A 27,960-nucleotide genomic window follows, 5' to 3' on the forward strand; every position below is an offset into this window, starting at 1 on the left:
AGGGGCAAGGCAGGGGGCACCCACCCACCCTGCAAATTCTAAGTAGGCACTCCTAAACCACTGCCCAAGGGTGCAATGGTGCCAGAAAGGTAAACTTTCTTCAGTGCCATCATGCAAGTGCAATGATGTGTGTGTATCTGGGCTTGGTCATACTTGCTATAAGACTTCTGCCATTTGGACTCCAGCCACCCTCCAGCCTGTTTCATTGCCCACAGCTCTCTGGAAAAGCAAGGAGCTCAACAGATTCCCCTGTGCTAGGGAGTGTGTTTTGCAGCAATTGTATTGATGTCCCTATTTGTGCCAGCACTCTAGTCATGCCCCTAGAAAATTCCCCAAAGCATGCAAGACTGCATCACATTCCATAAGTCTCCATGGACAGATCATGGAGGTCTCCCACCCCATGGGATAAAAGCCATTGTCAATCCTGAACCCAAGCAGGAAGTGACCTATCAATTCTGCAGGAGATACCGGCCTAAAGGTCTGACCTACAACATGTTTGGAGTCCATGATGTATTGAGACAGCCCCATGGTTATTGTGGTGGCCTTGAAGTCCTCCGCTGCTCTTGACTAGGTAGCATCAGTGTGGGTGTTGAAGTTCACCAGAACAAATGCTTTTTTATGGTAAATGTGGTTATTTTTCAGCATCAACTTCGACAAATTTCGTTTCACATGGTATCCACAACTCAACACTGGTGAGGTGCACTTAAATCCATTGGACCAATGAAGTTAAGCAGACTTCATTCATTTGGATTGTGCCTCACAATTCAAAAAGAATCTGCTTTCTAACAACCTTTTCAACTAGCCACAGAAGCTGTACTTTGTAAAAGCAGCATGCATGCCATGCTATTAAACATATGGTCATAAAAGGTAAAGGTAAAGAGACCCCTGACCATTAGGTACAGTTGTGACCAACTCTGGGGTTGCAGCGCTCATCTCGCTTTATTGGCCAGGGGAGCTGGCATACAGCTTCCAGATCATGTGCCAGCATGACTAAGCCACTTCTGGTGAACCAGAGCAGCGCACGGACGCCGTTTACCTTCCCACCAGAGCAGTACCTATTTATGTACTTGCACTTTGATGTGCTTTCGAACTGCTAGGTTGGCAGGAGCAGGGACCGAGCAACGGGAGGGAGCTCACCCCGTTGCGGGGATTCGAACCGCCGACCTTCTGATTGGCAAGTCTTAGGCTCTGTGGTTTAACCCACAGCTCCACCCACATCCCAAAACATATGGTCATAGTTAACATCAATTCCCTATACCGCCCCCCAAGCATTTTCATACTCTGATTTCTTCACAGCAAGCTGCTCTTAGAGGTGCAAGAACAAGGCTGGCAGAATCATTCTGGTCAACAACTAATGAGTGGACTTTACCCTTTTGGTTTACTGTCAGAATTGCAACACTCACAGACCTTTTGCAAATAATCTTAATTGTCTTTAAAATTCAACTGTGTCAGGCATTTCTGTAATTCTTCCTCTTGACAGGTTGCGCTGTAAGACAAAAACAAACAAGCAGACAAACAAAGCAGCATGAAATAAACTATGATAACAGAGCAAAATAAAATAACTGTTGAAACCAAAGACAGAGAAATATTGTGTTGCTGCCAGGATTGCATCAGAGAACTCACAGGTCGTGTGTAAATAAACTGAGTTGGGTTCAAAAGTACCTTGCACGTTCCCCTAATTCTTGCTCTTTTCAGATTGGTCTATCAAACACAAAAAGCATTTTTAAAACATGGCAAAGGGCTAAAGAAAATAATTGGTGGTTCCAAAGAGAGGAAAAAGATCTTTGCAGATCATTGGAATATGTTGACAGCTGAAAGTGAAAATTTTGTGGTACGGAGCATTGCAAGCTTCCTGAAATAATATGAAGAGCTGGCTGGTCTTTCTTATTCCATTTCTTCTTCTGACATCTTGTCCTTCCCCAAATGGTAAGTTGTGTAGGCGGCTGACAATTTTTTTTTACCAGGGAAGTTGGGTGTTGCCAGATTCCTTATGGGTTGGATCTAACTCAATTGTACTTGGGGCCCAATGAAATCAGTGTGAGAAAAATAGAGGTTATTAACTTAAGTCCCTAACAACTTAAATCCTTTACTAATCTAAGTCATTATCAACTAAAATACAACTAACCTATAACCAGTGGCATAGCGTGGGTTGTCAGCACCCGGGGCAAGGCAAGTAATTTGCGCCCCCTAACCCGTGGATTTGCGCCCCTAACCCGTGGATTTGCGCCCCCTAACCTGTGGATTTGCCCTAACCCCAGATGTTGCGCCCGGTGCGGCCGGCCCCCCCTGCACCCCCCACGCTACGCCACTGCCTATAACACAATCCTATACATATCCACTCAGAAAGCCCCAGCAGGACTTAGTCCTGGGAAAATGTGCATAGGATTGTGGCATTAGTGTGGAACCAACACTTAAAAAAAAAGTTAGTTTCACCAGAATGGTAGAACTAAAACTTCAGGTAGGAATAGAGATGGGAAGGCCTGGGGGGAAAACTGGAAAAAATGTGGGGAGGGACAGGTTTCCCCCCAGTTTTTTCTGAAGCCGTTTTCCCCCGGAAAAATTGGAAAAAAATATTTTGATATAGTTTGAATATTCCACACACTATTTTTTTTTCTTTTCAAATTTTTCCTTGGGGAAAAAAAGGCTTTCTGGCCTTGCTACCTAGGTGTGATGGGAGTTGTAGTTCAACAACATCTGGGGACCCACAGGCTGAGAAAGGCTGATCTATTGAATACTCTTAAATGCCTGCTTTTAACTGTGTTTTATCAATCATTTTAATATTCTGTTGTATATTTTTGTAAACTGCTTAGAAAGCTCTCTTACCATCATGTGGTTTATAATATATAATAACAAATTCAATTAAACACACACACACTCCTTTTCCTTTCAAACAGAGTTTGAGCCTTAGTGCAACATACTATTCAGTAACTGGATGTTGGTTACTTCTAGGCCTGGCATGCAAAAAAATTTGCATTATGCTTTGCCCTGGCTATCCTCAAGCAGATATGGAAAGGCCTGGAGGGCGGGGACAGAAAAATTGGGGGAAACAGGTTTTCCCCTGTTTTTCCCCAAAGCTGTTTTTTAGAAATCCATGAGAAAAATTACAAAGAGGAAGAGCAAGAAGAAATAGAAAACGATAGCAGTAGTTCAGAAAATGAGATAGAATAAACCACATATATATGTTGTGTCTTCTCTCTCCTTTTAAAAAACTACTCAAAGGGTAGACCTTCTATGGAGCTTAAATATTGAAGTGGAACTTACTGTAATTTTATTTGCTGTTGGTCCTACTGGGCAAATCTGATTATTTTTTATGTTGATGGTTTCTTGCTTTTTTTGTTGCTTTTGAGGGAAAGGAGGTGGTTACATGTTTTATTGCAAGCATAATACAGTGGTACCTTGGGTTACATATGCTTCAGGTTACAGACTCCGCTAACCCAGAAACAGTGCTTCAGGTTAAGAACTATGCTTCAGGATGAGAACAGAAATCGTGCTCCGGCGGTGCGGCGGCAGCAGGAGGCCCCATTAGCTAAAGTGCTGTTTCAGGTTAAGAACAGTTTCAGGTTAAGAACGGACCTCCGGAACGAATTAAGTACTTAACCCGAGGTACCACTGTACTTTTATCTACACCAAGGGTCAGCAAAGTTCACTGCTGTGGAGCCCCCTCTGTGGGCCAGATTGCGGGCATGCGTGAGCACGCCCGCCCACAATTTCTGACATCTGCATCTGCGCAGACATGCTTTTCGGCATCTGCACATGCACAGGTGTGATTTTCAGTGCCGTGGAAGCGAGTCCCCACGCTACGCTGCGCTGCTTTAGTGCAGTGTGTGGGGACTCGCCGAGCGTGCGGCTCGGTTCGGGGGTGGTTCGGGGGCCGGTTAAATGACCCCTGTGGGCCGCTTGTGGCCCATGGGCCTTAGGTTACCTACCCCTGATCTACACTGTGTTTCACGCAATTTGTAAAACTACTCCACACTGAACTTTTTTTCAATTTTTCCAAAATTTCCATTTTTTCCAGAAAAAAAGGGGGGACGTTTTCCCCCGCATGGCTTCAAAATTTCCAGAAATTTTACATCTCTAGGTAGGAATCACGGGACGCGGGTGGCACTGTGGGTAAAAGCCTCAGCGGCTAGGGCTTGCCGATTGAAAGGTCGGCGGTTCGAATCCCCGCGGCGGGGTGCGCTCCCGTTGTTCGGTCCCAGCGCCTGCCAACCTAGCAGTTCGAAAGCACTACCGGGTGCAAGTAGATAAATAGGGACCGCTTACTAGCGGGAAGGTAAACGGCGTTTCCGTGTGCGGCTCTGGCTCGCCATAGCAGCGATGTCACGCTGGCCACGTGACCCGGAAGTGTCTCCGGACAGCGCTGGCCCCCGGCCTCTTGAGTGAGATGGGCGCACAACCCTAGAGTCTGTCAAGACTGGCCCGTACGGGCAGGGGTACCTTTACCTTTTTAGGTAGGAATCAGATTGAAACTGCATCCCCCCCCCTCCATTATGGCAGGGTTTCCCAAAGTTGAGCTGTTTTTGAACAACAATTCCCTTCACCCCTGACTGGCACCACTAGCTAAGGATGTTGGGAGTTGTAGTCCAAAAACAGCTAGAGACCTGCTTTCTGCTTAAGTATCTGAGTTGTGGTGCAATGAATGGAGATTATGAAGTTATGAAGCCAACATTTTTATTGCATAATTCCAACTCAGTTCTTTTTCACTTCCTTCAAATTCTTTAAAATTTACAGGTCAAAGGGTGCCACCCATTGCTGATTTTACTGATGCTATTTTAATTGAAGACTGCCGACCACCACCAATAAGAGACCATGAAGAACTTGCAGACATATCAGACAAAAAGTCCTATTCGCACGGGGATGAAGTAATTTACAATTGCCAGCCTGGCTATATAAAATTTGGGCGCATAAAATTGCGGTGTAACAATGGAAAATGGGTACAATCCACACCACATGTGCAATGCAGAAGTAAGTAGAAACATAACTTTATAAAATTCACAAGCTATTGAAATATTTGAATAGTTTACAGTGGTGCCCCGCAAGACGAATGCCTCGCAAGACGGAAAACCCGCTAGATGAAAGGGTTTTCCGTTTTGGAGGTGCTTTGCAAAACGAATTTCCTATGGGCTTGCTTTGCAAGACGAAAATGTCTTGCGAGTTATTGCAGGGTTTTTTTCCTCCCCCCCCCCCTTTTCCCAAGCCGCTAAGCTGCTTAACAGCTGATCCGCTAAGCCGCTAAGCCGCTTAACAGCTGATCGCTAAGCCGCTTATCAGCTGATCCGCTAAGCCGCTAAGCCGCTTATCAGCTGATCCGCTAAGCCCGCTAAACCACTAATAGCGCTAATCCGCTAAGGCGCTAATGAGCTTGCTTCGCAAGACGAAAAAACCGCAAGATGAAGAGACTCGCGGAACGGATTCTTTTCGTCTTGCGAGGCACGACTGTATTTTTTTCTCCTTGTGATAAGCCTTGGGATGGCCCATTTTATTAAAAAAACAGCAACAACAAGGCAAGACAAGGTTGCATTTCACGTTGTAGCCACTAACCCTTTTTCTGTTTGCTTTGGGTTTCATATGATTGGAGGTCTAAGACCACCAGAGTTGGTAAGGACAAGAATGTGCCCTAGTCTTGTGGATAACCAGAGGGCTGGAGAGCTCTGCGAAACTTGCAAAGGATCAGCTGGAGGCACACTTGTCCATGATCCTGTGACTGAACCATTAAGTGGCTCTCCCCATTTCCCCCCTTGTTTCCAGGGTTGCTTTGACTTAAAAAGAGAGCTGGGGACATAAATTACCAGGTAAGAGACACTTCCCTGGTCCTGAATAGGGTAACTGTGCCCCTGAAGAACCAGGTGCACAGTCATTTTGGACTCACAGCTGTCCAGGGAGGCGCAGGTTAATTCTGTGTCCAGGGCAGCTGTCTACCAGCTCCATCTGGTACACAGGCTGAGACCCTACCTGCCCGCAGACTGTCTCGCCAGAGTGGTGCATGCTCTGGTTATCTCCCGCTTGGACTACTGCAATGCGCTCTATGTGGGACTACCTTTGAAGGTGACCCGGAAACTGCAATTAATCCAGAATGCGGCAGCTAAACTGGTGACTGGGAGTGGCCGCCGGGATCACATAACACCGGTCCTGAGAGATCTGCATTGGCTCCCAGTACGTTTCCGAGCACAATTCAAAGTGTTGGTGTTGACCTTTAGAGCCCTAAACGGCCTCGGCCCAGTATACCTGAAGGAGTGTCTCCAACCCCATCGTTCAGCCTGGACACTGAGATCCAGAGCCTAGAGCCTTCTGGCGGTTCCCTCATTGCGAGAAGTGAGGTTACAGGGAACCAGACAGAGGGCCTTCTCGGTAGTGGCGCCCGCCCTGTGGAACACCCTCCCTTCAGATGTGAAGGAAATAAGCCTCTATCCTATCTTCCTATCTTTAAAAGACATCTGAAGGCAGCCCTGTTTAGGGAAGTTTTTAATATTTAATGCTGTATTGTTTTTACCACTTGATTGGGAGCTACCCAGAGTGGCTGGGAAAACTCAGCCAGATGGGCGGGGTATAAATAATAAATTATTATTATTATTATTATTATTATTATTATTATTATTATTATTCAGGGATGTTATGCAGCAGTGGGGCTGGAAAGGGGCTGGGAGATGCTCTAAGCATCTCACCATCACTACAGCTATCACTAGACCTCACCTGGAGTACTGTGTCCAGTTCTGGGCACCACAGTTTAAGAAGGACACTGACAAACTGGAACGTGTCCAGAGGAGGGCAACCAAAATGGTCAAAGGCCTGGAAACGATGCCTTATGAGGAACGGCTAAGGGAGCTGGGCATGTTTAGCCTGGAGAAGAGGAGGTTAAGGGGTGATATGATAGCCATGTTCAAATATATAAAAGGATGTCATATAGAGGAGGGAGAAAGGTTGTTTTCTGCTGCTCCAGAGAAGCGGACACGGAGCAATGGATCCAAACTACAAGAAAGAAGATTCCACCTAAACATTAGGAAGAACTTCCTGACAGTAAGAGCTGTTCGACAGTGGAATTTGCTGCCAAGGAGTGTGGTGGAGTCTCCGTCTTTGGAGGTCTTTAAGCAGAGGCTTGACAACCATATGTCAGGAGTGCTCTGATGGTGTTTCCTGCTTGGCAGGGGGTTGGACTCGATGGCCCTTGTGGTCTCTTCCAACTCTATGATTCTATGATTCTATGACTACAGCCAACATCATCTCCCTCATTAAGCTTTACAAAAGAAGGCATTTGATATGACAGCATCATGTTAAGACTTTCCCCACAAATCTGTCTATAAGAGGCACCCAGTAAATCAGAGCAGGGATGGGGAAAGTCTGACCATGATGATGTCACGTGTCTTCCTTTACTTCACGTTACTGGAAAGAAAGGAAGAGGAGATTCGAGGTTGCTCTTCTTAGCAGCCTTCATACATTTCTCACAACATAGCATCGTTTTCAAGCACATTCTTATAGCCATAAGTGTTATCTTGCTTTACACTTAATTTCCTTAATTTCCAGAAAGGCCTTGTGGACATCCTGGACATATCAAATTTGGCTCTTTCGAACTTGTTAACGGAGACGAATTTGTCTTTGGTGCTCGTGTCGTGTATCGGTGCAATGAAGGGTAAATATCTCCTCTGTTGGTGCAATGAAGGGTAAATATCCCCTGCCCCTCTTCTCTTCAGATATTTAGACATGGTAGTATCTTTAGGGCAGCTTATATACAGTGGTACCACGCAAGACGAATGCCTCGCAAGACAAAAAACTCGCTAGACAAAAGGGTTTTTTGTTTTTTGAGCTGATTCGCAAGACGATTTTCCCTATGGGCTTGCTTCGCAAGACGGAAACGTCTTGCAAGTTTGCAAGTTTGTTTCCTTTTTCTTAACACCGTTAATACAGTTGTGACTTGACTTCGAGGAGCAACTCATAGAACGCGGTGTGGTAGCCTTTTTTGAGGTTTTTAAAGACTTTGGTGATTTTTGAAGCTTTTCCAAAACTTTCCCGACACCGTGCTTTGCAAGACGAAAAAAATCGCAAGGCGACAAAACTCGCGGAACGAATTAATTTCGTCTTGTGAGGCACCACTGTATATATATATGCATATATAAAGGGATGTGGGTGGCATTGTGGTCTAAACCACTGAGCCTCTTGGGTTTGCCGATCAGAAAGTCAGCAGTTTGAATCCCCAAGATGGGGTGAGATCCCGTTGCTCTTTCCCAGCTCCTGCCAACCTAGCAGTTCGAAAGCACAACAGTGCAAGTAGATAAATAGGTACCGCTGTGGCGGGAAGGTAAACAGTGTTTCCTGGTTTCCATCATGGTGTCCCGTTATGCCGGAAGTGGTTTGGTTATGCTGGCCACATGGCCCAGATAATTGTCTGTGGACAAACGCCGGCTCCCTCAGTCTGAAAGCGAGATGAGCACCGAAACCCCATAGTCACCTTTGACTGGACTTAACCGTCCAGGGGTCCTTTACTTTTACCTTTTGACTATATGTGAATATATATAATGTATATAATGCAAATACCCAAGTGCATACAGTGGTACCTCGGGTTACATACACTTCAGGTTACAGACGCTTCAGGTTACAGATTCCGCTAACCCAGAAATAGTACCTCGGGTTAAGAGCTTTGCTTCAGGATGAGAACAGAAATCGTGCTCTGCCGGCACGGCGGCAGCTGGAGGCCCCATTAGCTAAAGTGGTGCTTTAGGTTAAGAACAGTTTCAGCTTTAGAACAGACCTCTGGAATGAATTAAGTACTTAACCTGAGGTACCACTGTATGTTATGAGGGATCATAAGGTGTCCCCTCTGCCATTTATGTTGCCCTAAAACCAATGCTAAGCAAACTCCTGCCAGCTCCCAGATCTCAGACACATTCTGACCTGCTTGTCCACCTTCCCTCCTCTTAAGGCTTGGTAATCCTGCCTGTGATGGATACTGGGGAGGAAGATTCGTTCAAGGGCTCCTGCAATCTCCAGGGTCTAGCGATATTGTGGTGCTAATCTGGTTATAATGACCAAAGGGATGAGGAGAGAGAGAAATCTCTTCTACCCTATTTGCCTTCTTTCTGCAAAAACTCCTAGCCTTAAGAACAAGGTGAACAAGGAAGGAGTGTGTTTGTATATTGGAAGGAGTTGGGGCTTCCTCTCCCTGATACTCAGTTTTCAACATTCAGCCAGTGTGGGGGAACTGAGGATTTGAATACTCACCTCGCTTTAGTGACCAGCTCTCCTGAATTCATTCAGTTTGAGTCTGAGCTAACCTGTGGTGAGCACTCATGCCATCTCTAGAAAAAAAACCCTAGAAAATAATCCTGCTATTCTAGAAGTACAGTGGTACCTCGGGTTACATATGCTTCAGGTTACATACGCTTCAGGTTGCAGACTCGGCTAACCCAGAAATAGTACCTTGGGTTAAGAACTTTGCTTCAGGATGAGAACAGAAATCGTGTGGCGGCAGTGCAGCAGCAGCGGGAGGCCCCATTAGCTAAAGTGGTGCTTCAGGTTAAAAACAGTTTCAGGTTAAGAACGGACCTCTGGAACGAACCCGAGGTACCACTGTATTTGTTTGAGTCTCAGTGTGTTTCAACGTTATTCCAAAGCTGTCCTGTCATGCAATTATTTAGTTTTAAAATGTTTCGGTTTCATTTTTTAAAAAAACTTGCAGGTTTCAGATGCTCAGTCCTACAGACTACCGTGATTGTCGTGCAGATGGATGGAGCAATGAGGTCCCTCGTTGTGAAGGTAAGCGGACCTCTACAGATCTTGACTGAGACTCAAAGTACTGCAGAATTGCTTGAGTTTTTACTAGGTGTCTCCTCACAGTTTTCTCCTGCCTATCCCTCTCTTTTGTTCTCGCAGCAAATGCTGCCCCCATATCCCTGAAAAGCTCCTCCTGAAGGCCAGAGAAACCACAGAGCAGCTTTTCAAGATACTGCAGTTGAACGCTTAGCAACTCTTTGTGTTTGTCTGGATGTGCTTTCAACATGGGCACAAGGACTGAATCTGAGCCTTTGCCCTTTGCAGTGAGTGGAACATTCTGGTTTGGTCTTTTTGGGCTTAACTTTTTATTTTATCTTTTCCAAAGCAAAGAACTGTGCCTATGTCCGAATAGAGAATGGATTCCTAGCTAGCAAGTATGAACACTCTAAAAACAACTATTTTCCAAGCAGCATTGGACAAGTGATTTCCTACAGTTGCCATCCTGGTTTCCTGACCCCAAATAAAGAAGAATGGCCTAGAATTACATGCACCAAATTTGGATGGAATCCAGAACCGAAATGCCTCAGTAAGTAGATGTTTATTGCATTCTCCTCTTGGCTCAGAAATAGAAATATAAGTCTAATAGAAAAATTAACTGTGGAGGCCTTGTGAGACTGGTAAGAATATATAAAGCACAGTCGGATGCTACAGACACAACTTCGATCTTTTATTGCGTTTCCAGTGATCTTTTATTGTGCTCTGTGATTAAAGACACCATGTAAAACAACATCCATCATTGCTAGAGAGCTGTTACTGAAAATATTGCATCTATAGATAGTAATTGACACCAAGGAAGTTATCCCTGATAAAACTTAATCTTTCTTGTATTTTGGAGAGGGTGTGGCACGGTTGGTGCATAACCTCCACATGAGATGGGGTTGCACCAGGCACAAGTATTTTAAAAGCTGGTATGACGTGAGATTAATGAAATTACAGTGGTTGGGATCCGTTCTGGAGCCCCGTTCGCAACCTGAGCAGAACGCAACCTGCGTCTGCACACGCACGTGTCGCGATACGCCACTTCTGCGCATTCGCATGACATCATTTTGAGCGTCTGCACATGTGCAAGTGGCGAAACCTGGAAGTAACCCATTGTGTTACTTCCAGGTCGCCGCAGGACGCAACCTGAAAGGATTTAACTTGAAGCAAACGTAACAAGAGGTATGATTGTACTGGTCAATAACGTATGTTTTCTGAGTTTTTCTATACTAGCAACTGACTGACTTGAAACATTTCTGGCTTTGTGTGCTTGCTAGGAATAGTGTGCATGCATAATGGGTTACAGGAGGTTCTGCCACTGCAACCATTCTTCCTCCAGTAAAAATCTGATTGGTCAGGGTTCTGTTACTACTTACAACACCAAAACCACTGGGTGTAAATTTTCTTTCTTTCTAATGGAAAAAACAGTAAATGCTAGGAAGATGGGAGAACTAAGAACCAACTATCATGTAGGAATTGTGAATCCTTGCCCCTGTAATTATTTTGAGGGTTGAATAGTGATCCTTAAAATGTAGTCGACTTAATCATTTAAAAGAAACACAGGAGGGGTAAAAATTAATTGGAGGGGTGCTGAGGGAGGACTGTACTTTAAAATAACTCAACAAAAGAAAATATTGGAATAAAAGCCCCCTGCGTGCTAATCAGACTTAAAGGTAAAGGTAAAGGTACCCCTGCCCGTACGGGCCAGTCTTGACAGACTCTAGGGTTATGCGCTCATCTCACTCTAGAGGCCGGGAGCCAGCGCTGTCCAGAGACACTTCCGGGTCACGTGGCCAGCGTGACAAAGCTGCATCTGGCGAGCCAGCGCAGCACACGGAACGCCGTTTACCTTCCCGCTGGTAAGCGGTCCCTATTTATCTACTTGCACCCGGGGGTGCTTTCGAACTGCTAGGTTGGCAGGCGCTGGGACCGAGCGACGGGAGCGCACCCCGCCGCAGGGATTCGAACCGCCAACCTTTCGATCGGCAAGTCCTAGGCACTGAGGCTTTAACCCACAGCGCCACCTGCGTCCTGTTAAAACAAGATTGGGAGTCACATACCGGCGATTGATTGACCAAGAAGATGAGGATAGCTAATCAGAATTAGGAAACTGGAAATCAACAAGCAAGAAAGCAGAAAACAAACGAAAGACATTATCTCCTTTAATCCAGGACATTGGGAGCCCCAACTTTGAAATTATTTGAATTTGGAATACATTTTTAAAATGTAATTGAATTTTTCACTAGGGTGGAGTGGTAAAACTACCCATCCTGTATTTTTGTTACTATCTGTCCTTCTTCATCCACCCCTTTTTGTGTAAACCCCAGAAAGGCACCACACTGTAGTAGCCAAGAAAAGTTATCCGTGTGGGCACCAGACAAGCTTCCTTGGGAAAGCATTCCAAAAATAGGGCCCCATCACTGACAAAGCTGTCTTAACTACTCTTTTTGCCTCTAGAGCAATGTGACCCTTCACTACCATTTGCACATGGTAGATTCATTTTCCTAAATCAGCAGACCTTCAGAGAAGGTGAAGAAATTTCATTTTCTTGTGATGAGGGCGATGATACTCCAAAGGCAGAAGGAACAGCCACGTGCACAAAAAATGGCTGGTCGCCTGCTCCACGTTGCTACACAAAAAGTGAGTGTTATTCGTGGCATCTTATCTGAGAATATAGAACCCAAGGAACTGTTCTGCTGTAAACAGCAGGTTACATGGTTTTCTTTGACTTCTTAAAGCTTAAACTGTGCATGTTTACAAATCCTATGCGTGGCAGAGGAAAGGAGGCATTTGCAGCAGCCACCCCTTCTATATCCTCTTCACTGGGGGGGGGGGGGACCACTAGCATTCTGGGTATGCACCACACTTGTGGTGGATTGAGCTGGACTTGGGAGAACTTGCAGCTCTTTAGAACAGGCATAGGCAAACTTGGCCCTCCAGATGTTTTTGGCCTACAACTCCCATGATCCCTAGCTAACAAGACAAGTGATCAGGCATGATGGGAATTGTAGTCCCAAAACATCTGGAGGGCCGAGTTTGCCTATGCCTGCTTTAGAATCTCTCTATCCCTCTTAACATGTTTGTTGCTGCTACCACTAGCCCAGAGAAGGAAGTGTAGAAAAGTGTAGTTGGTTGCCCTTTGTCTTGGGCCCAGCTCCAGAGTACAATTTATATACAGTGGTACCTCGGGTTACATGCGCTTCAGGTTACATACGCTTCAGGCTACATACTCCGCTAACCCAGAAATAGTGCTTCAGGTTAAGAACTTTGCTTCAGGATGAGAACAGAAATCGTGCTCTGGCGGCGCGGCGGCAGCAGGAGGCCCCATTAACTAAAGTGGTGCCCGTTCTTAACCTGAAACTGTTCTTAACCTGAAGCACCACTTTAGCTAATGGGGCCTCCTGCTGCTGCTGCGCTGCCAAAGCACGATTTCTGTTCTCATATGTAACCACTGTAAAAGTCTTCAGTAGGTCAAGTCTTCAGTATAGGTCCACCCCATCCAACATTTAGGTCAACCCTCTCTGACCTCAACTGGGAGTTCCATAAAAGTGTGCCCACAAACTGCACACACTGTTCCTGTGGTGGAATCTGAGCCATGGCGGACCACAGCCAGTGAATCTATAGAAGACCTCTGTGATTGGGCAAACATAGAATGAATCAGGCAGTTCTTAAGCTATCCTGGGCCCAAGTTGCTAAAGGCCTTTTGAATTAATACAAGAATAGTTGCAACAAAAGTGGCAGAAGGATGATTTTTAAGGATATAGGAAACAATGGTCAAAATCCAGGGTTCAGAGAAAAAGGGGCTTTGCAGTCTCGTAGCTGGTGCGATCAAGCACTGAAACCTCCCAGCTCACCAATTTATAGGGTTTCCAAGGCTTTCTATCCTGTCTCTGTTTGCTGTCTTCTTAGCCAGCGTGTCTTTGTTATTTGTAGTTTACCGGGAGGCCAGTAAAGCTTTTCTCCTTAGAAGTCTTATGGGTTTAAATGTAAATGCTGTGATTTGCATCCCTATATTGGGAGGTGGAGTGGGGTTAAATTTAATCCTTCTCTTCCCACACTATATTACAATGTAGGAGCCAACCTGGGCAGCAGTGTTTAAAAAGGGGAGGTTGGGTATGTGTGTAAAGACAACATGACCACATCTGGTTACACTGTGTAAATCAATAAATGTGCTGACATTAATGCTGATGAATTGTACCAAACCTCTTGAACAGCGATTTTATATGCAGAGTGGATAGGCAGCACTGCCTGAGCACCAACTGAAAAGGACCTCAGCAAAAACTGGATGGCCAGTCCTCAAGACAGAGTGATGGATTTGCTCTAGCAAAACCATTCTAATAATTTGATGTTGACACCTTCTTTTCTTTCATATAACATCTCATTCCATTTCAAATGACACGATACAGTGGTGCCTCGGTTTCTGAGTGTCTCGGAAGCTGAACGTTTCGGTTTTTGAATGCCGAAAACCCAGAAGTAAATGCTTCCATTTTCAAATGCGCCTCAGAAGTCGAACGGCTTCTGCTGCGGGTCTCCCCCCTCCTCAATTTTCTCCATTGAAATTGCAGACCCCCTCTGCAAGACCCTTTGTGCCTTGGTTTTCTAACGTTTTGGAAGCCAAACGGTCTTCCGGAACGGATTACATTCGAAAACCGAGGTACCACTGTACGTACATTTTAATAGCAGTCCAGAGATGAATAACCAGCTCCAAGTATCTCCCCGGTACATTAGTTTCAAGCTAACATAGTAAAACTAAGGTGCTAAAAATAATAATAGCTGTGTTTAGTTATATTAATCTCTTTTCCTCGACATTTCGTCCAGCAATATGTGAAGGTCTCCTGTTGGAGCATGGGGATATTCAGCCAAGAAAAGACCAATATCAACCCAACGATGTTTTGCAATTTTACTGTCATGAAGGATTCACAATAGTTGGTCCTGCTTCAGCCCAGTGTTATCCCTTTGGCTGGTCTCCACTGCCTCCCCGCTGTAAAGGTACCTATTTCTCCACAGGCTATTAAAGGAAGTTACCGTATTTTTCGCACCATAGGGCGCACCGGACCATAGGGCGCACCCAGTTTTTAGGGGGGGGGGATCAAGAAAAAAAAATCTTTTTTCCCCCCCAGCCCCAAGAGCAGCGTACAGGCTGCACACAACCTCTCCCTGCCGGAGGGGTTGCGCACGGCTATGGCACAAGCCAAAGCAGCGAGCGGGATGGATCCCGCTCACTGTTTTGGCTTCCTCTTTAGCCCCACGCAACCTCTCCTTGCCAGGAGATGCTGCACAGGGCTAAAGAATCCATAGCCCCGTGCAGCCTCTCCTTGCCGGAGGGGTTGTGCGCAGCTATGGAAGAAGCCAAGGCAGCGAGCGGGATGGATCCCGCTTGCTGTTTTGGCTTCCCCTTTAGCCCCGTGCAGCCTCTCCTTGCCAGGAGACGCTGTGCAGGGCTTTCCTGGCTTTACTGGGAGGTGGGGGGATTCCCTCACCTCTTGCAAAAGCCTGCAGAAGCTGTGCAACCCCTTTAAAGAGATTGCGGCTTCTCCTGGCTTTTCTGGGAGGTGGGAGAAGGGACTGATGCGGCCAGTCAGTTCCTTCTCTCTCCTGTGGAAAAGCCCGCAAGAGCACACGGAGCTTGTGTGCGGCTCTTGGGGGCTTTTCCCGCCTGCCTCCCCCCTGCATTCGCTCCATAGGATGCACACACATTTTCCCTTTCTTTTTGGGAAGGAAAAACTGCGTCCTATGGTGCGAAAAATACAGTACGTCACAAATGTGCTTCGTGTTCTTATAAGTATGCTTACCTTATTTGGTCAGGCTCCATTGTCCTGTGTTCTTTGTTAGTCGTAGAGGAGGCAAAGTGCTCATCCTACGGCGGATGACAACAGTGTTTTCATTGTGGCCGTTTACCTCCATGTTTTGATAAATTTGTTTTCTTGTGTATTTTAATTTGTACTATTTTATCATTGGTTTTATAGTTGTAAACTACTTGGAAGCCACCTTACCAATTAAGCTGTATAAGTATAAATTAGTTATGATAAATAAATAATAATAACAATAATTTATTATGGTATGTGAAGAAGAGACCCTCCAGTTGATGCCAATGAATTAGTAGGCCCATGAAAATGATGAAATTAGAACCCATAGTTTGGTGCTGGGTCCGTTCCTCCCAACTATCTCACCCCTCCTAGCTGAAACTCAGGGAACTGAGCAGCTGCCGTGCCTGGAATAGTTGTGAAAACTGGGCATTAGGCTGTAATTCAATTTTAGATGTAAACCATCTGGAGATCTTGGGATGCGGGTGGCGCTGTGGGTTAAACCACAGAGCCTAGGGCTTGCCGATCAGAAGGTTGGTGGTTCGAATCCCTGCAATGGGGTGAGCTCCCATTGCTCGGTCCCTGCTCCTGCCAACCTAACAGTTTGAAAGCACGTCAAAGTGCAAGTAGATAAATAGGTACCGCTCTGGCGGGAAGGTAAACGGCGTTTCCGTGCGCTGCTCTGGTTCACCAGAAGTGGCTTAGTCACGCTGGCCACATGACCCGGAAGCTGTACGCCGGCTCCCTCGGCCAATAAAGTGAGATGAGCGCCGCAACCCTAGAGTCGGTCACGACTGGACCTAATGGTCAGGGGTCCCTTTACCTTTACCTATCTGGAGATCTTGGTAACAAGTGGCTAATAAATCTGTTGTTGTTATTGTTGTTAGTGTAAATACCTGTCTGTAGTAAAGGTAAAGGACACCTGGATGGTTAAGTCCAGTCAAAGGCGACTATGGGGTTGCGGAGCTCATCTCACTTTCATGCTGAGGGAGCCGCCGTTTGTCCACATACAGCTTTCCAGGTCATGTGGCCAGCAGGACTAAACCACTTCTGGTGCAACACTGTGATGGAAGCCAGAACGCACAGAAACGCCATTTACCTTCCCGCTGCAGTGGTACCTATTTATCTACTTGCACTGGCATGCTTTCAAACTGCTAGGTTGGCAGGAGCTGGGACAGAGCAACGGGAGCTCACTCCGTCGCGGGGATTCGAACCGCGACCTTTCCTATCAGTGGTTTAGACCACAGCGCCACCCGTGTCACCTGTGAATAGTGTTGTGCAAACCTTATTAGGTGAGGAATTATGTTTGCTTACTTCTAGAACAAGTCAACCACTGTAAGGCACCAGCCAACATTAGGAATGGCAGTATTGTTGATGATCTTCTCGAAGAATACCAGCATGGTGACCAAGTGGAATACGAGTGTAACATCAAATTTGTGATGACTGGATCAAAGATAATAGAGTGTGTTGATGGAAAATGGACACCAGTACCTTCTTGTACATGTAAGCCATGGTTGCAATCCGTATAAAATAAGTGTGTACACAGTGTACTCTCTGTGTGTAATCATTTTCCATGATTCTATGTAGTCCAATGATTCCTGTGTCCGAGAAAGTGGAAGAGAACATCTTAAATATTCTCTTCTGATTTCTCTGCTCTGAAATTATCTTAAATGTTGTGTACAAGTTCCTTTCCCCAGCTTCAATAATACTAACATAAACGTATCAACCGTGTTTAAAACAGCCAGATGTTTCTTACACCACATTAAGTAATTGCAATGGCATGTGGCAAATTAATTTCCAATGAAAAGGTGAACCCTGAAAGTTTATATACTGACCCTTTCACCTGACACTGCCAGTGAACGCTTAGTGCCTGGAATATGAGTTAGGAACAGAGAGCTGTCCTTGACTTCTGAGAACAATGGATTTGCCACACTAAGATCCTTTTTCAGTTAATAAAGCTGCCTTCTGATCGGGGTCTAAACACAATCTGGAGTATTTTCTTTCACATTCCTTTATGCCTTTTGCAGTAGAGGAAAGGAAATGTGGTCCACCACCCAGTATTCCAAATGGACATGCAGCTGGAACAGTCAGAGAAGAATATATTCATGGTGAGGATGTGGAATATGAATGTGAAGAAAACTTTGTCATCGTTCAGACCAGCTTAGCCAGGTGTCTTCATGGACTTTGGGAATTACCTAGATGTGCGGGTAAGCAGAGCTCATAGTTTACTAAGCTGTGATTCTCACCCTAGTATCTATGGGGTTGCACTATTATGAAGTGTCCAAAACTCATACTTCTGTAGGGATGTCCCAAATTACCAAATTTATCTCATCTTGGTCTTGGTTGAGATAAATCCATACAATATCTAAGAAGCCCATACATTATTCATTTTTGTTGGCCAACTAAAGCAAAAATAACCTTCACAACAAAGTGGCCCGATATGTGAGTGCACTTATTGTGGGATATTATTTTACTTTTGAGACTACGGAAGAGTAACAACATAATGTTCCTCCAAGCACATTCTATGTAGCCTTGAGCAAGTCATTGCATCTTAGCCTCAGTTTCCTGTCTGTAAAATTGAGAATAATTTGGATCTCTTTGCCACAAAGATTAATTTCCATAAATTCTGTATATATAGAGGGAGACACACACACACAGAGAGAGAGAGAGAGAGAGAGAGAGAGAACTTATCCAGTAACATTTTCAGGCTTATTAATTTATACAAATGTGTATGCCTTAGCTATTAAGCCACCTCACTTGAACAATATTTGAATTACTAGATTTTTCAACAAAATGTGCACGTCCAAAGATGCCTAAGAATGCAACTTTTGCATCAGCTGTTCCTCTGAAAAGTCAGTATGACAACAATGATGTCCTCAGCTACCTCTGTGATTCCAGGCTTCGTGAAGCTAAATGCATCGAGGGAGAATGGTTACCCAGACCGGAATGCAAAGGTACGTTCTTTTTTCCATTGCTTTCTTAACTTAGGTAACTGACATAGCTGGTAGTCAAAAACCGAAGGCAAAATGCAAATACAATATACATTGGGGCATTTTGCATCCTCAGAAAGGAGGTATTTCCATATTGAATTTTGTTTCCTTTTGAGGGGAGTGACATTTTCACCTGTTCACTTCTCACGAAGGGAAATACTGAAGAATAACAGTTTGCAAATGCATTTGTAGGTTGGTCGTGCTTCTTTCGTAAAGCCGAGACAAAACTCGACAACGGAGGCTCAAAAGCAGCTGTAAAAACAAACCACCACCAACTGAAATCACAACATAGATTATTTTTATTCCTTCTTTGATATCTTAACTTGGGGACAGAATTGGATCTGCTGGTGAGGCTTGAGCTGTCTGACAAATAGCCTCTAGACTGAAGCACTGCTGTTTGTTAAAAAGGATGGAGAGGGATGAGATGAGGAAGATGTTAGGTGTCAAGATGCTGTCAGCAGCTCCTGGCTGGCTGCCCAGGGAAGCATAAAGACAAGGAAAAGTTTCTTCCCATCCTTTTTTATTTTCAGGCTCAGTATTACAGAGAGAGGCTATAGAACCCAGCCTCTTGAATAATGGCTTCCTGTCTAACAGCCCTTCCCTGAGTTGACTCTGAGAAGGGATTGGATCAGCTCCTCCCTCCTCCCTTTCTGACAAACTTCTTCCATCTTTGCTCCCTCCTGATTGAACCTCCCGAGAGCTTTGTCTGGGTTCCCGCCAAAGTGTAGTCGTTCTCTTTTCCAGCATTACAAGGGGCAGGGGAGTTGGCTCTCTCTGCTGTTCATCCTGCATGAAAGTTAACCCTCTCCGTTGGGCAGGTTGGAGCAGGTTCAGGCCAGTTGGAGCAGGTGCAGGTCATTTGAAAACAGCCCAAGCAGGTTACAACAGGTCCAGGCTGGTTGGAACAGGTCTATGTCACTTGGAACCAGCCCAGACTGGTTGGAACCAGTTCATACTGGTTGGAACAGGTCCAAGCTGGTTGGAATTAATTCACGATAACTGGAAGCAGTCCAAGCTGGTTGAAACCAGCCCAAACCAGATGGAAAAATTCCAGGCTGGTTCCAAATTGCCCAGACCAGTTTGAACTGCCCCAGACTGGTTGGAACTGGTCCAAGCTGGTTGGAACCAGTTCAGACCGGTTTGAATCAGTCCAAGCCCGTTTGAACCGGTCCAAGCTGGTTGGAACTGATTCAGACGGGTTGGAACTGATCCAAGCCGGGTTGAACCACTCCAAGCCGGTTGGAACCAGTTCACACCGGTTGGAACTGGTCCAAGCCGGATTGAAACGGTCCAAGGTGCTTGGAATCAGTTCAGGCCAGTTTGAACCGATCCAAGCCGGTTGGGAACAGTTCAAGCCACTTGGAACCAGTTCATTCCGGCTGGAACCAGTTCAGACCGGTTTGAACCAGTTCAGACTGGTTGGAACTGGTCCAAGCCGATTTGAACAGTTCGAAGCCAGTTTAAACTGGTCCAAGCTGGTTTGAACCAGTCTAATCTGGTTGGAACCAGCTCAGACCGGTCTGAACTGGTCCAAGCCGGTTTGAACTGGTCCAAGCCAGTTGGAATCGGTTCAGACCGGTTGGAACTGGTCCAAGCTGGTTTGAACCGGTCCAAGCTGGTTTGAAGTCGTCTAGGCTGATTTGAACCGGTTGAAGTGGGTTGGAACCGGTCCAAGCGAGTTGGAACCAGTTCAGATCGGTTGGAACCAGTTCAGACCGGTTTGAACCGGTGGAAGCCGGTCGGAACCAGTTCAGATCAGTTTGAACTGGTCCAAGCCGGTTGGAACCAGTTCAGACCGGTTTGAACCGGTGGAAGCCGGTTGGAACCAGTTCAGATCAGTTTGAACTGGTCCAAGCCGGTTGGAACCAGTTCAGACCATTTGAACTGGTCCAAGCCAGTTGGAACCGGTTCAGACCGGTTGGAACCAGTTCAAGCTGGTCGGGACCAGTTCAGACCGGTTGGAACTGGTCCAAGCCAGTTTGAACCAGTCGAAACCGTTTTAAACCAGTTCAAGTGGGTTGGAACCGACCAAAGTCGGTTGGAACCAGGTCAGATCGGTTTGAACTAGTCCAAGCCGGTTGGAAACGGTTCTTACCTTTTGGTACCAGTCCAAACCGGATGGAAGTGGTTCGAACCACTTTGAACCAGTCCAAGCCAGTTGGAACTGGTTCAGACTGGTTTGAACCGGTCAAAGTCTGTTTGAACCAGTCCAAGCTGCTTCAAACTGGTCTAGTCTGGTTTGAACCAGTCCAAGCCTGTTGGATCCAGTTCAGACCGGATGGAACCTGTCCAAGCCGGTTGGAACCGGTCCAAGCTAGCTGAAACTGGTTCAGACTGGTTGGAACCGGTTCAGACCGGTTTGAACCGGTTCAAGTTGGTTGGGACTGGTTCAGACCGGTTTGAACCAGTCAAAGCCAGTTTGAACAGGTTCAGACCGGTTTGAACCGGTCCAAGCTGATTTAAACTGGTCTAGACTGGTTTGAACCGGTCCAAGCCCGTTAGAACCAGTTCAGACTGGAAGGAACCGGTCCAAGCTGGTTGGGATCAGTTCACACCAGTTGGAACTGGTCCAAGCCGGTTTGAACCAGTCGAAACTGGTTTAAATGGGTTCAAGTGGGTTGGAACCAGTCCAAGCCTGTTGGAATCAGGTGAGACTGGTTTGAACTGGTCCAAACTGGTTGGGACCAGTTCAGACCGATTTAACTGGCCCAAGCCTGTTGGAACCAGTTCAGACTGGTTGGAACCAGTCCCAGCCAGTTGAAAGCAGTTCAGACCGGTTGGAACTGGTCCAAGCCGGTTTGAACCGGTCCAAGCCAGTTGGAACCGGTCCAAGCTGGTTCAAAGTTGTCTAGTCTGGTTTGAAATGGTGCAAGCCGGTTGGAACCAGTTCTGACTGGTTGGAACCGGTTCTGACCAGTTGGAACCGGTCCAAGCTGGTTGGAACCAGTTCAGACCGGATGGAACCGGTCCAAGCTGGTTGGAACCAATTCAGATCGGTTTGAACCGGTCCAAGCCGGTTTGAACCAGTCCAAGCTAGTTGAAACCGGTTCAGACTGGTTGGAACCGGTTCAAGTTGGTTGGGACCAGTTCAGACCGGTTGGAACTGGTCCAAGCCGGTTTGAACCAGTCGAAACCATTTTAAACCGGTTCAAGTGGGTTGGAACCGACCAAAGTTGGTTGGAACCAGGTCAGATCAGTTTGAACTGGTCCAAACCAGTTTGAACCGGTCCAAGCCCGTTGGAACCGGTTCTGACCGGTTGGAACCAGTCCAAGCTGGTTGGAACCGGTCCAAGCCGGTTGGAACCGGTTCTTACCGGTTGGAACCGGTCCAAGCCGGATGGAAGTGGTTCGAACCGCTTTGAACCAGTCCAAGCAAGTTGGAACCGGTTCAGACCGGTTTGAACCGGTCAAAGCCAGTTTTAACCAGTCCAAGCTGGTTCAAACTGGTCTAGTCTGGTTTGAACCGGTCCAAGCCTCTTGGATCCTGTTCAGACCGGATGGAACCCGTCCAAGCTAGTTGAAACTGGTTCTGACTGGTTGGAACCGGTTCAAGTTGTTTGGGACCGGTTCAGACCGGTTTGAACCGGTTCAAGTTGGTTGGGACCGGTTCAGACCGGTTTGAACCAGTCAAAGCCAGTTGTTTGGGACCAGTTCAGACGAGTTGGAACTGGTCCAAGCCTGTTTGAACCGGTTCAGACTGGTTTGAACCGGTCAAAGACTGTTTGAACCGGTCCAAGCTGGTTCAAACTGGCCTAGTCTGGTTGGAACCGGTTCAAGCCGGTTGGAACTGGTTCAGATTGGTTGGAACTGGTTCAAGCCAGTTTGAACCGGTCCAAGCTGGTTTGAACTGGTCTAGGCCTGTTTGAACCGGTCTAGCTCAGTTTGTGCCGGTCCAAGCCAGTTGGAACAGGTCTAGGATTGTTTGAACTGGTCCAAGCCGGTTGAAACCGGTCCAAGCATTTGGAATCAGTTCAGACCGGTTCGAACTGGTCCAGGCCTGATTGAAACGGTCCAAGCCGGTTGCAATCAGTTCAGACCGGTTGGAACTGGTTCAAGCCAGTTTGAACCGGTCCAAGCCGGTTGGGACCAGTTCAGACTGGTTAGAACCTGTCCAGGCCAGTTCCAACTTCCCCAGACCAGTTTGAACTGGCCCAGACTGGTTGGATCTGGTTCAGACCAGCTGGGACCAGTTCAGACTGCTTTGAACCAGTCCATGCCGGTTTGAACCGGTCTAGGCTGGTTTGAACCCGTCCAGGCCAGTTGGAACCAGTTCAGACCGGTTGGAACTGTTCTAGGCCGGTTTGAACCGCTCTAGGCTGGTTTGAACATGTACAAATGGGTTTGAACCAGCCCAGGCAGGTTGGAGCAGGTCTAGGTCAGTTGGAGCAGGTCTATGTCCGGTTGGAAACAGCCCAACTGGTTCATACCAGTTGAAACATGTCTGAGCTGGTTGGAACTAATCCATGCCATTTGGAACTGGTCGAAGCCAGTTGAAAAAAGTCGAGGCACTTGGAACCAGTTCAGACTGGTTGGAACAGGTCCAAACCGGTTGGAACTGGTCCGCACCAGTTGGAACAGGTCTAGGCTGTTTGGAACCAGTGTTGTAGGTGCAACAGCCCTGCTGTTGCTTTATTTATTTTATTCTTTTGAAAAGAGTTTCATTTGGTTGTGAGGTAACCCTAAATTGATATTCACGATATAATTTCCATAATAAATAAAATGAGGAAACGCATTCCATCAGGAGTTCATTGCACTGCATTAGACGCCCTTATGGTACACTGAGCTTTGAGAGAATTGGTGAGGCAACATGGGGAACTCACGGGGAAAGGCGTCAGATGTTCTCCAGTGCATATAGGAATTCATAGAATGATTTCTTGGATTGTGGCCTGTACAATTAACTAATTATAGTTATAAATGTGAACCCCTTCATGTCGATGACACAAAACGATTTTAATAATGTGTTATTCTGAGTCTTTAGTAGAGACATTGCGGTATAGCAGTTCAAGAGTCGGATGCCCCGCAAGACGAATGCCTCGCAAGACGAAATACCCGCTAGACGAAAGGGTTTTCCGTTTTTGAGTTGCTTCACAAGACGATTTTCCCTATGAGCTTGCTTCGCAAGACGAAAACGTCTTGCGAGTCTTGCGATTTCCCCCCGCTTCCCCCCTTTTTCTAAGCCGCTAAGCCTTTTAGCCGCTAAGCCGCTAAGCCTTTAATAGCCGCTAAGCCGCTACACCGCTAATAGCTAATAGGGTTGCTTCGCAAGACGAAAAAACCGCTAGACGAAGAGACTTGCAGAACGGATTATTTTCGTCTTGCGAGGCACCACTGTACTAACCTACCTCACAGAGTTGTTGTGGCGATTAAATGACGTGGGGAAGAACCATGCCCACCACTGGGAGCTCCTTGGAGGAAAAAGCAATAAAATAAATACAATAATAATAGCATATGTTTGATATGTTGTTGTTGTTGTTGTTGTTGTTGTTGTTGTTGTTGTTGTTGTTGTTGTAGACCTCTGCCCGCCTCCACCCCAGATTCCTAATGCCATTGATGTAGCTGAGCCGAGAACCTACGAGAGTGGTGAACAGATAAATTTCCTGTGTGAGAAGCTTTTTGTGCTTCAAGGGCCACAGAACATATCGTGCGAGGATGGCAAGTGGCAATTGCCCCCGCGCTGTGTTGGTTAGTATGCTCTTACTTGAATATTTTGCCTTTGGGGAAATTAAATGAAGATGCATGCTGTGACGTTAACATATGAGAGTGCTGGAGGTGAAATAGTTAAACAGGTTACCCAATCAGGACCCGGGGGTGGAGTCAGAGGGACTATAAAACCAGCTCTGGGAGGGGCAAAGGGAGGAGTTTGTTGGGAGTTGGGTGGTTGGTTGGAGTGGGAGTGAATTGGGATAGAGTTTGTGGGTAGGTTGAGTTAGTGTAGTGAAATAAGCTGATCAGGAATAGTTGGGGGCTACGAAGACAAGTAAATATCTGAGAGGTGGTTTAGTGAGTGAGCGCAGATAGCGGAAGTTATAGGACTGGATAGGCACCCCATGACTGTAATTGACCAATACCGTTTATGAAACCACACGCTTGTTAAACTGCAATAAATAAACAATTAATATGTTCCAATTTAACCCTGACTGGACTCAGGGTTATGCTTGCCCTGGGTGGTGGCAGGGAGAAATAAAGTGGTGGCACAGGGATCAATAGACGGTGAAATGTCCAGGGACCCTGTGTGATCGCCACACATGCTGCGTTCTGTTTTGCCAAAGCAACACTGCAGGGATGCGGGTGGCGCTATGGTCTAAACCACTGAGCCTCTTGTGCTTGCCGATCGGAAGGTCAGCGGTTCGAATCCCCGTGACGGGGCGAGTTCCTGTTGCTCTGTCCCAGCTCCTGCCAACCTAGCAGTTCGAAAGCACGTCAAAGTGCAAGTAGATAAATAGGTACCGCTGCAGTGGGAAGGTAAACAGCGTTTCCATGCGCTCCTCTGGTTTGCCAGAAGCGGCTTAGTCATGCTGGCCACATGACCCGGAAGCTGTAGGCCGGCTCCCTCGGCCAATAAAGCAAGATGAGCACCGCAACCACAGAGTCGGTCATGACTGGACCTAATGGTCAGGGGTCCCTTTACCTTTACCTTACCATTACTCAGTCTATGTGTGAGTCTTCTATGTTGAGTATGTGTGTCTGCAACAAAAGACAAATGCCGCCCCCATCCCCCCATTTTTTCTCCTAACAATGAAACTGTGGCAGTGGCTGCCCCTTCCAATTGAGGAAGTGAGAAGCTTCAACCCATGTAAAACATAACAAAGACGTCCTTTGTGCTACTTGACTTTATTTCACTTGCCAAGGGTGCTTAATGACTGATTTATAGATGCCATTTGCTTTGTATGTGGCATTGGGTTCCAGAATGCTTGACTGGCACAGAAAGAGTTTGGATTTGATATCCCGCCTTTCACTCCCTTTAAGGAGTCTCAAAGCGGCTAACATTCTCCTTTCCCTTCCTCCCCCACAACAAACACTCTGTGAGGTGAGTGGGGCTGAGAGACTTCAGGGAAGTGTGACTGGCCCAAGATCACCCAGCAGCTGCATGTGGAGGAGCGGGGAATCAAACCCGGTTCACCAGATTACGAGTTCGCCACTCTTAACGACTACACCACACTGGCTCTCAGTACCAGCTTACAACAAAGGGGCCATCTCTGTGTGTTTGCTTTAACGGCACGCTCATTGCTCAGAGTAAAGTCAAACCGCGGATACAGTCTTTGGCATGCAAAGAGCGCCAAATAAAGCAAGCAACACAGTATGGCCATATTTCCAAGCTCAATGCCAGATTTGGCATCCCTTGTAAGAGGAGCACAGGCACCAGCATTTTCATCCATTTTCATGTTTTTGCATTGTAGATGTATCAACTGTCACCATGCAGCACAGCACAAACTCTCCCATTGCTCCTGGAAGACAGAGCAACCCCATGCCTGTAACAAGTGATGGCATTAGCAGCAGAGACCTTTTAGATTTCTTACACACTATCCATGCCGCAGGTAAGTCAGCAGCCCTAAAGCATAGGATTGTGGTTTACAAATGCCCATCAACTTGGCTGCGGTTTCATACGCCTTTGGTTTTTTTATACAGTAAAATCCCTCGAGAGGCGCATGGCTGTGCTTGAGCAGGAGCTGCAGGAGCTAAAGAGAGAGAGAATGAAGACTAAGTAGCAAACCACCTGCATTCTAGAAGCCAGTCATGAAGAGTGGAAGGAGAACGTAAACAAGAACATTAGATCATTGTCATGTGGCACACTGTTCCTTTTCTTTTACTAAAGACTTTTTGAAAACTCATTGTGAATTGTTTGCAAGGCACTTGAGGGCAAAGTCCCTTGCCCTTCTAGCAGTGCTGTCTTTCTACAATGAACACCTCCCTTGTAATGGCAATGGTGTCCACCTGCAAGGTACCAGAACTGAAAAAAGCCCTGCTTTCTAGCAATCCCAGTGCCACATCCCCACCTGCTACAGTCCCCAGTGAGGTGCCCAGATGCTGCTTCAACTTCTTGGGGTCATTTTCAGTTGATGCAGCCTAATGACATAGACAGGGACGCGGGTGGTGCTGTGGGTTAAACCACAGAGCCTAGGACTTGCCGATCAGAAGGTTGGCGGTTCGAATCCCCGTGACGGGGTGAGCTCCCGTTGCTCGGTCCCTGCTCCTGCCAACCTAGCAGTTCAAAAGCATGTCAAAGTGCAAGTAGATAAATAGGTACTGCTCCGGCAGGAAGGTAAATGGTGTTTCCATGCGCTGCTCTGGTTTGCCAGAAGCGGCTTAGTCATGCTGCCCACATGACCCGGAAGCTGTACGCCGGCTCCCTCGGCCAATAAGGCGAGATGAGCGCTGCAACCCCAGAGTCGGTCACGACTGGACCTAATGGTCAGGGGTCCCTTTACCTTTACCTTTAATGACATAGACAAGGTCCTTGTGGAGATGCAGATAGCAACATGTCTGCTGAAACCTTGCTGCTCACGGCTTACTAAAACTTGCTTGAGGGGGCATGGCTGAGCAGGTAGTATTACATGGTTCTGCTCTTAACTGCCTGGTTGCTACCAAAATGCAGTACTAGGAGATGGTTGCATTGCTCTGTGTTCTGTTTTAAGGTGTGAGGTCCTGTAAGAATCCATTCTGTATCCTATGATAGTCAACATCCATGAGACTGCAGGGAGATACCAATCCAGGATTTTGGTGCATGGTCTCATCGGTATGCAGAATACAGATAACTCTCATATTTCATTCCATCAGAATCAAGAGAAGTTGGGAAAGTGTTTGACTGATGGGCAGGATTGGTGCCAATAGTAGGGCTGCCATATGTCCTCTTTTTCCAGGACAAGTCCTCTTTTTCATGATGAGACTCTCCAGAGAGAGCCATAGTTAAATGTGTCCTCTTTTTTTGCTCTTCAAAATATGGCAACCCTACAATAAAGAGAGGCTTTATCCTGATAAGGCAGAGGTGCTGAGGGTGGTGCTTTGTTGTCCAGGAAGTAGTCATGCAGCTTGTTCTGCCTTCCTCCTTTCCCTCTTAAATACCTTGCAAGCTTTGCCACAACAGCACAATTGTACAGCCTCTCTGCTCATTCTGATTTGCGCCTTTCCCTGGCATCTAGCATAAAACAATCTTACTGTATATAGCATATTAATCCTCTTTGTTGCACTGGGAGCTTCTTAATATGGCTTAATAAAAAGAAAGACAGGATCCAGATCTAATTGTGTGCATATTAATCTCCCTATTCTGTTTCTTATTTGAGACCAAAATCCCTTTGCTTTGTGACGAAGCCGCTATAAATAAAGTTTCCAATGTGGATCGTTCTACATTTCCAGCATTTATTAGCTAAGTTTCCAGTTGTCTTTTGAATTCTTTCAGGGTCCATATACCAGCTATCATTTTATAGGAG

The 27,960-nt window shown here is 46.4% G+C and overlaps 1 protein-coding gene across 3 annotated transcripts; it reads left to right on the top strand.

The window, feature by feature from the left end:
- Positions 1-1,684: 1,684 nt before the first annotated feature.
- LOC144327758 (complement factor H-related protein 5-like) lies at positions 1,685-27,874 on the top strand. 3 transcript variants are annotated; one of them, XM_077928350.1, is made up of 13 exons: positions 1,687-1,926; positions 4,732-4,965; positions 7,519-7,624; positions 9,668-9,744; positions 10,088-10,288; positions 12,199-12,381; positions 14,560-14,730; positions 16,866-17,048; positions 17,573-17,752; positions 18,326-18,499; positions 24,047-24,217; positions 25,933-26,070; positions 26,162-27,874. In XM_077928350.1, the coding sequence occupies exons 1-13, from the start codon at positions 1,863-1,865 to the stop codon at positions 26,239-26,241; spliced, it is 1,962 nt and encodes a 653-aa protein (XP_077784476.1). In that variant the 5' UTR covers positions 1,687-1,862; the 3' UTR covers positions 26,242-27,874. The 3 variants fall into 3 exon arrangements, with proteins under 3 accessions (XP_077784475.1, XP_077784476.1, XP_077784477.1); XM_077928349.1 differs by having other exon boundaries at positions 1,685-1,926; positions 25,933-27,874; XM_077928351.1 differs by lacking the exon at positions 1,687-1,926 and having other exon boundaries at positions 4,777-4,965; positions 7,519-7,655; positions 25,933-27,874.
- Positions 27,875-27,960: the final 86 nt, after the last annotated feature.

This window comes from Podarcis muralis, chromosome 5 (assembly GCF_964188315.1).
Source record: "Podarcis muralis chromosome 5, rPodMur119.hap1.1, whole genome shotgun sequence".
In the NCBI taxonomy this organism is placed as follows: Eukaryota; Metazoa; Chordata; class Lepidosauria; order Squamata; family Lacertidae; genus Podarcis; species Podarcis muralis.

Excerpts from the sequence above, each read along its gene's own strand:
- LOC144327758 (XM_077928349.1), top strand. The coding sequence starts at position 1,863 with ATGAAGAGCTGGCTGGTCTTTCTTATTCCATTTCTTCTTCTGACATCT. Across the intron at positions 12,382-14,559 it reads TCCACGTTGCTACACAAAAA|CAATATGTGAAGGTCTCCTG; the intron begins GTGAGTGTTATT and ends CATTTCGTCCAG. Across the intron at positions 24,218-25,932 it reads ATTGCCCCCGCGCTGTGTTG|ATGTATCAACTGTCACCATG; the intron begins GTTAGTATGCTC and ends TTTGCATTGTAG.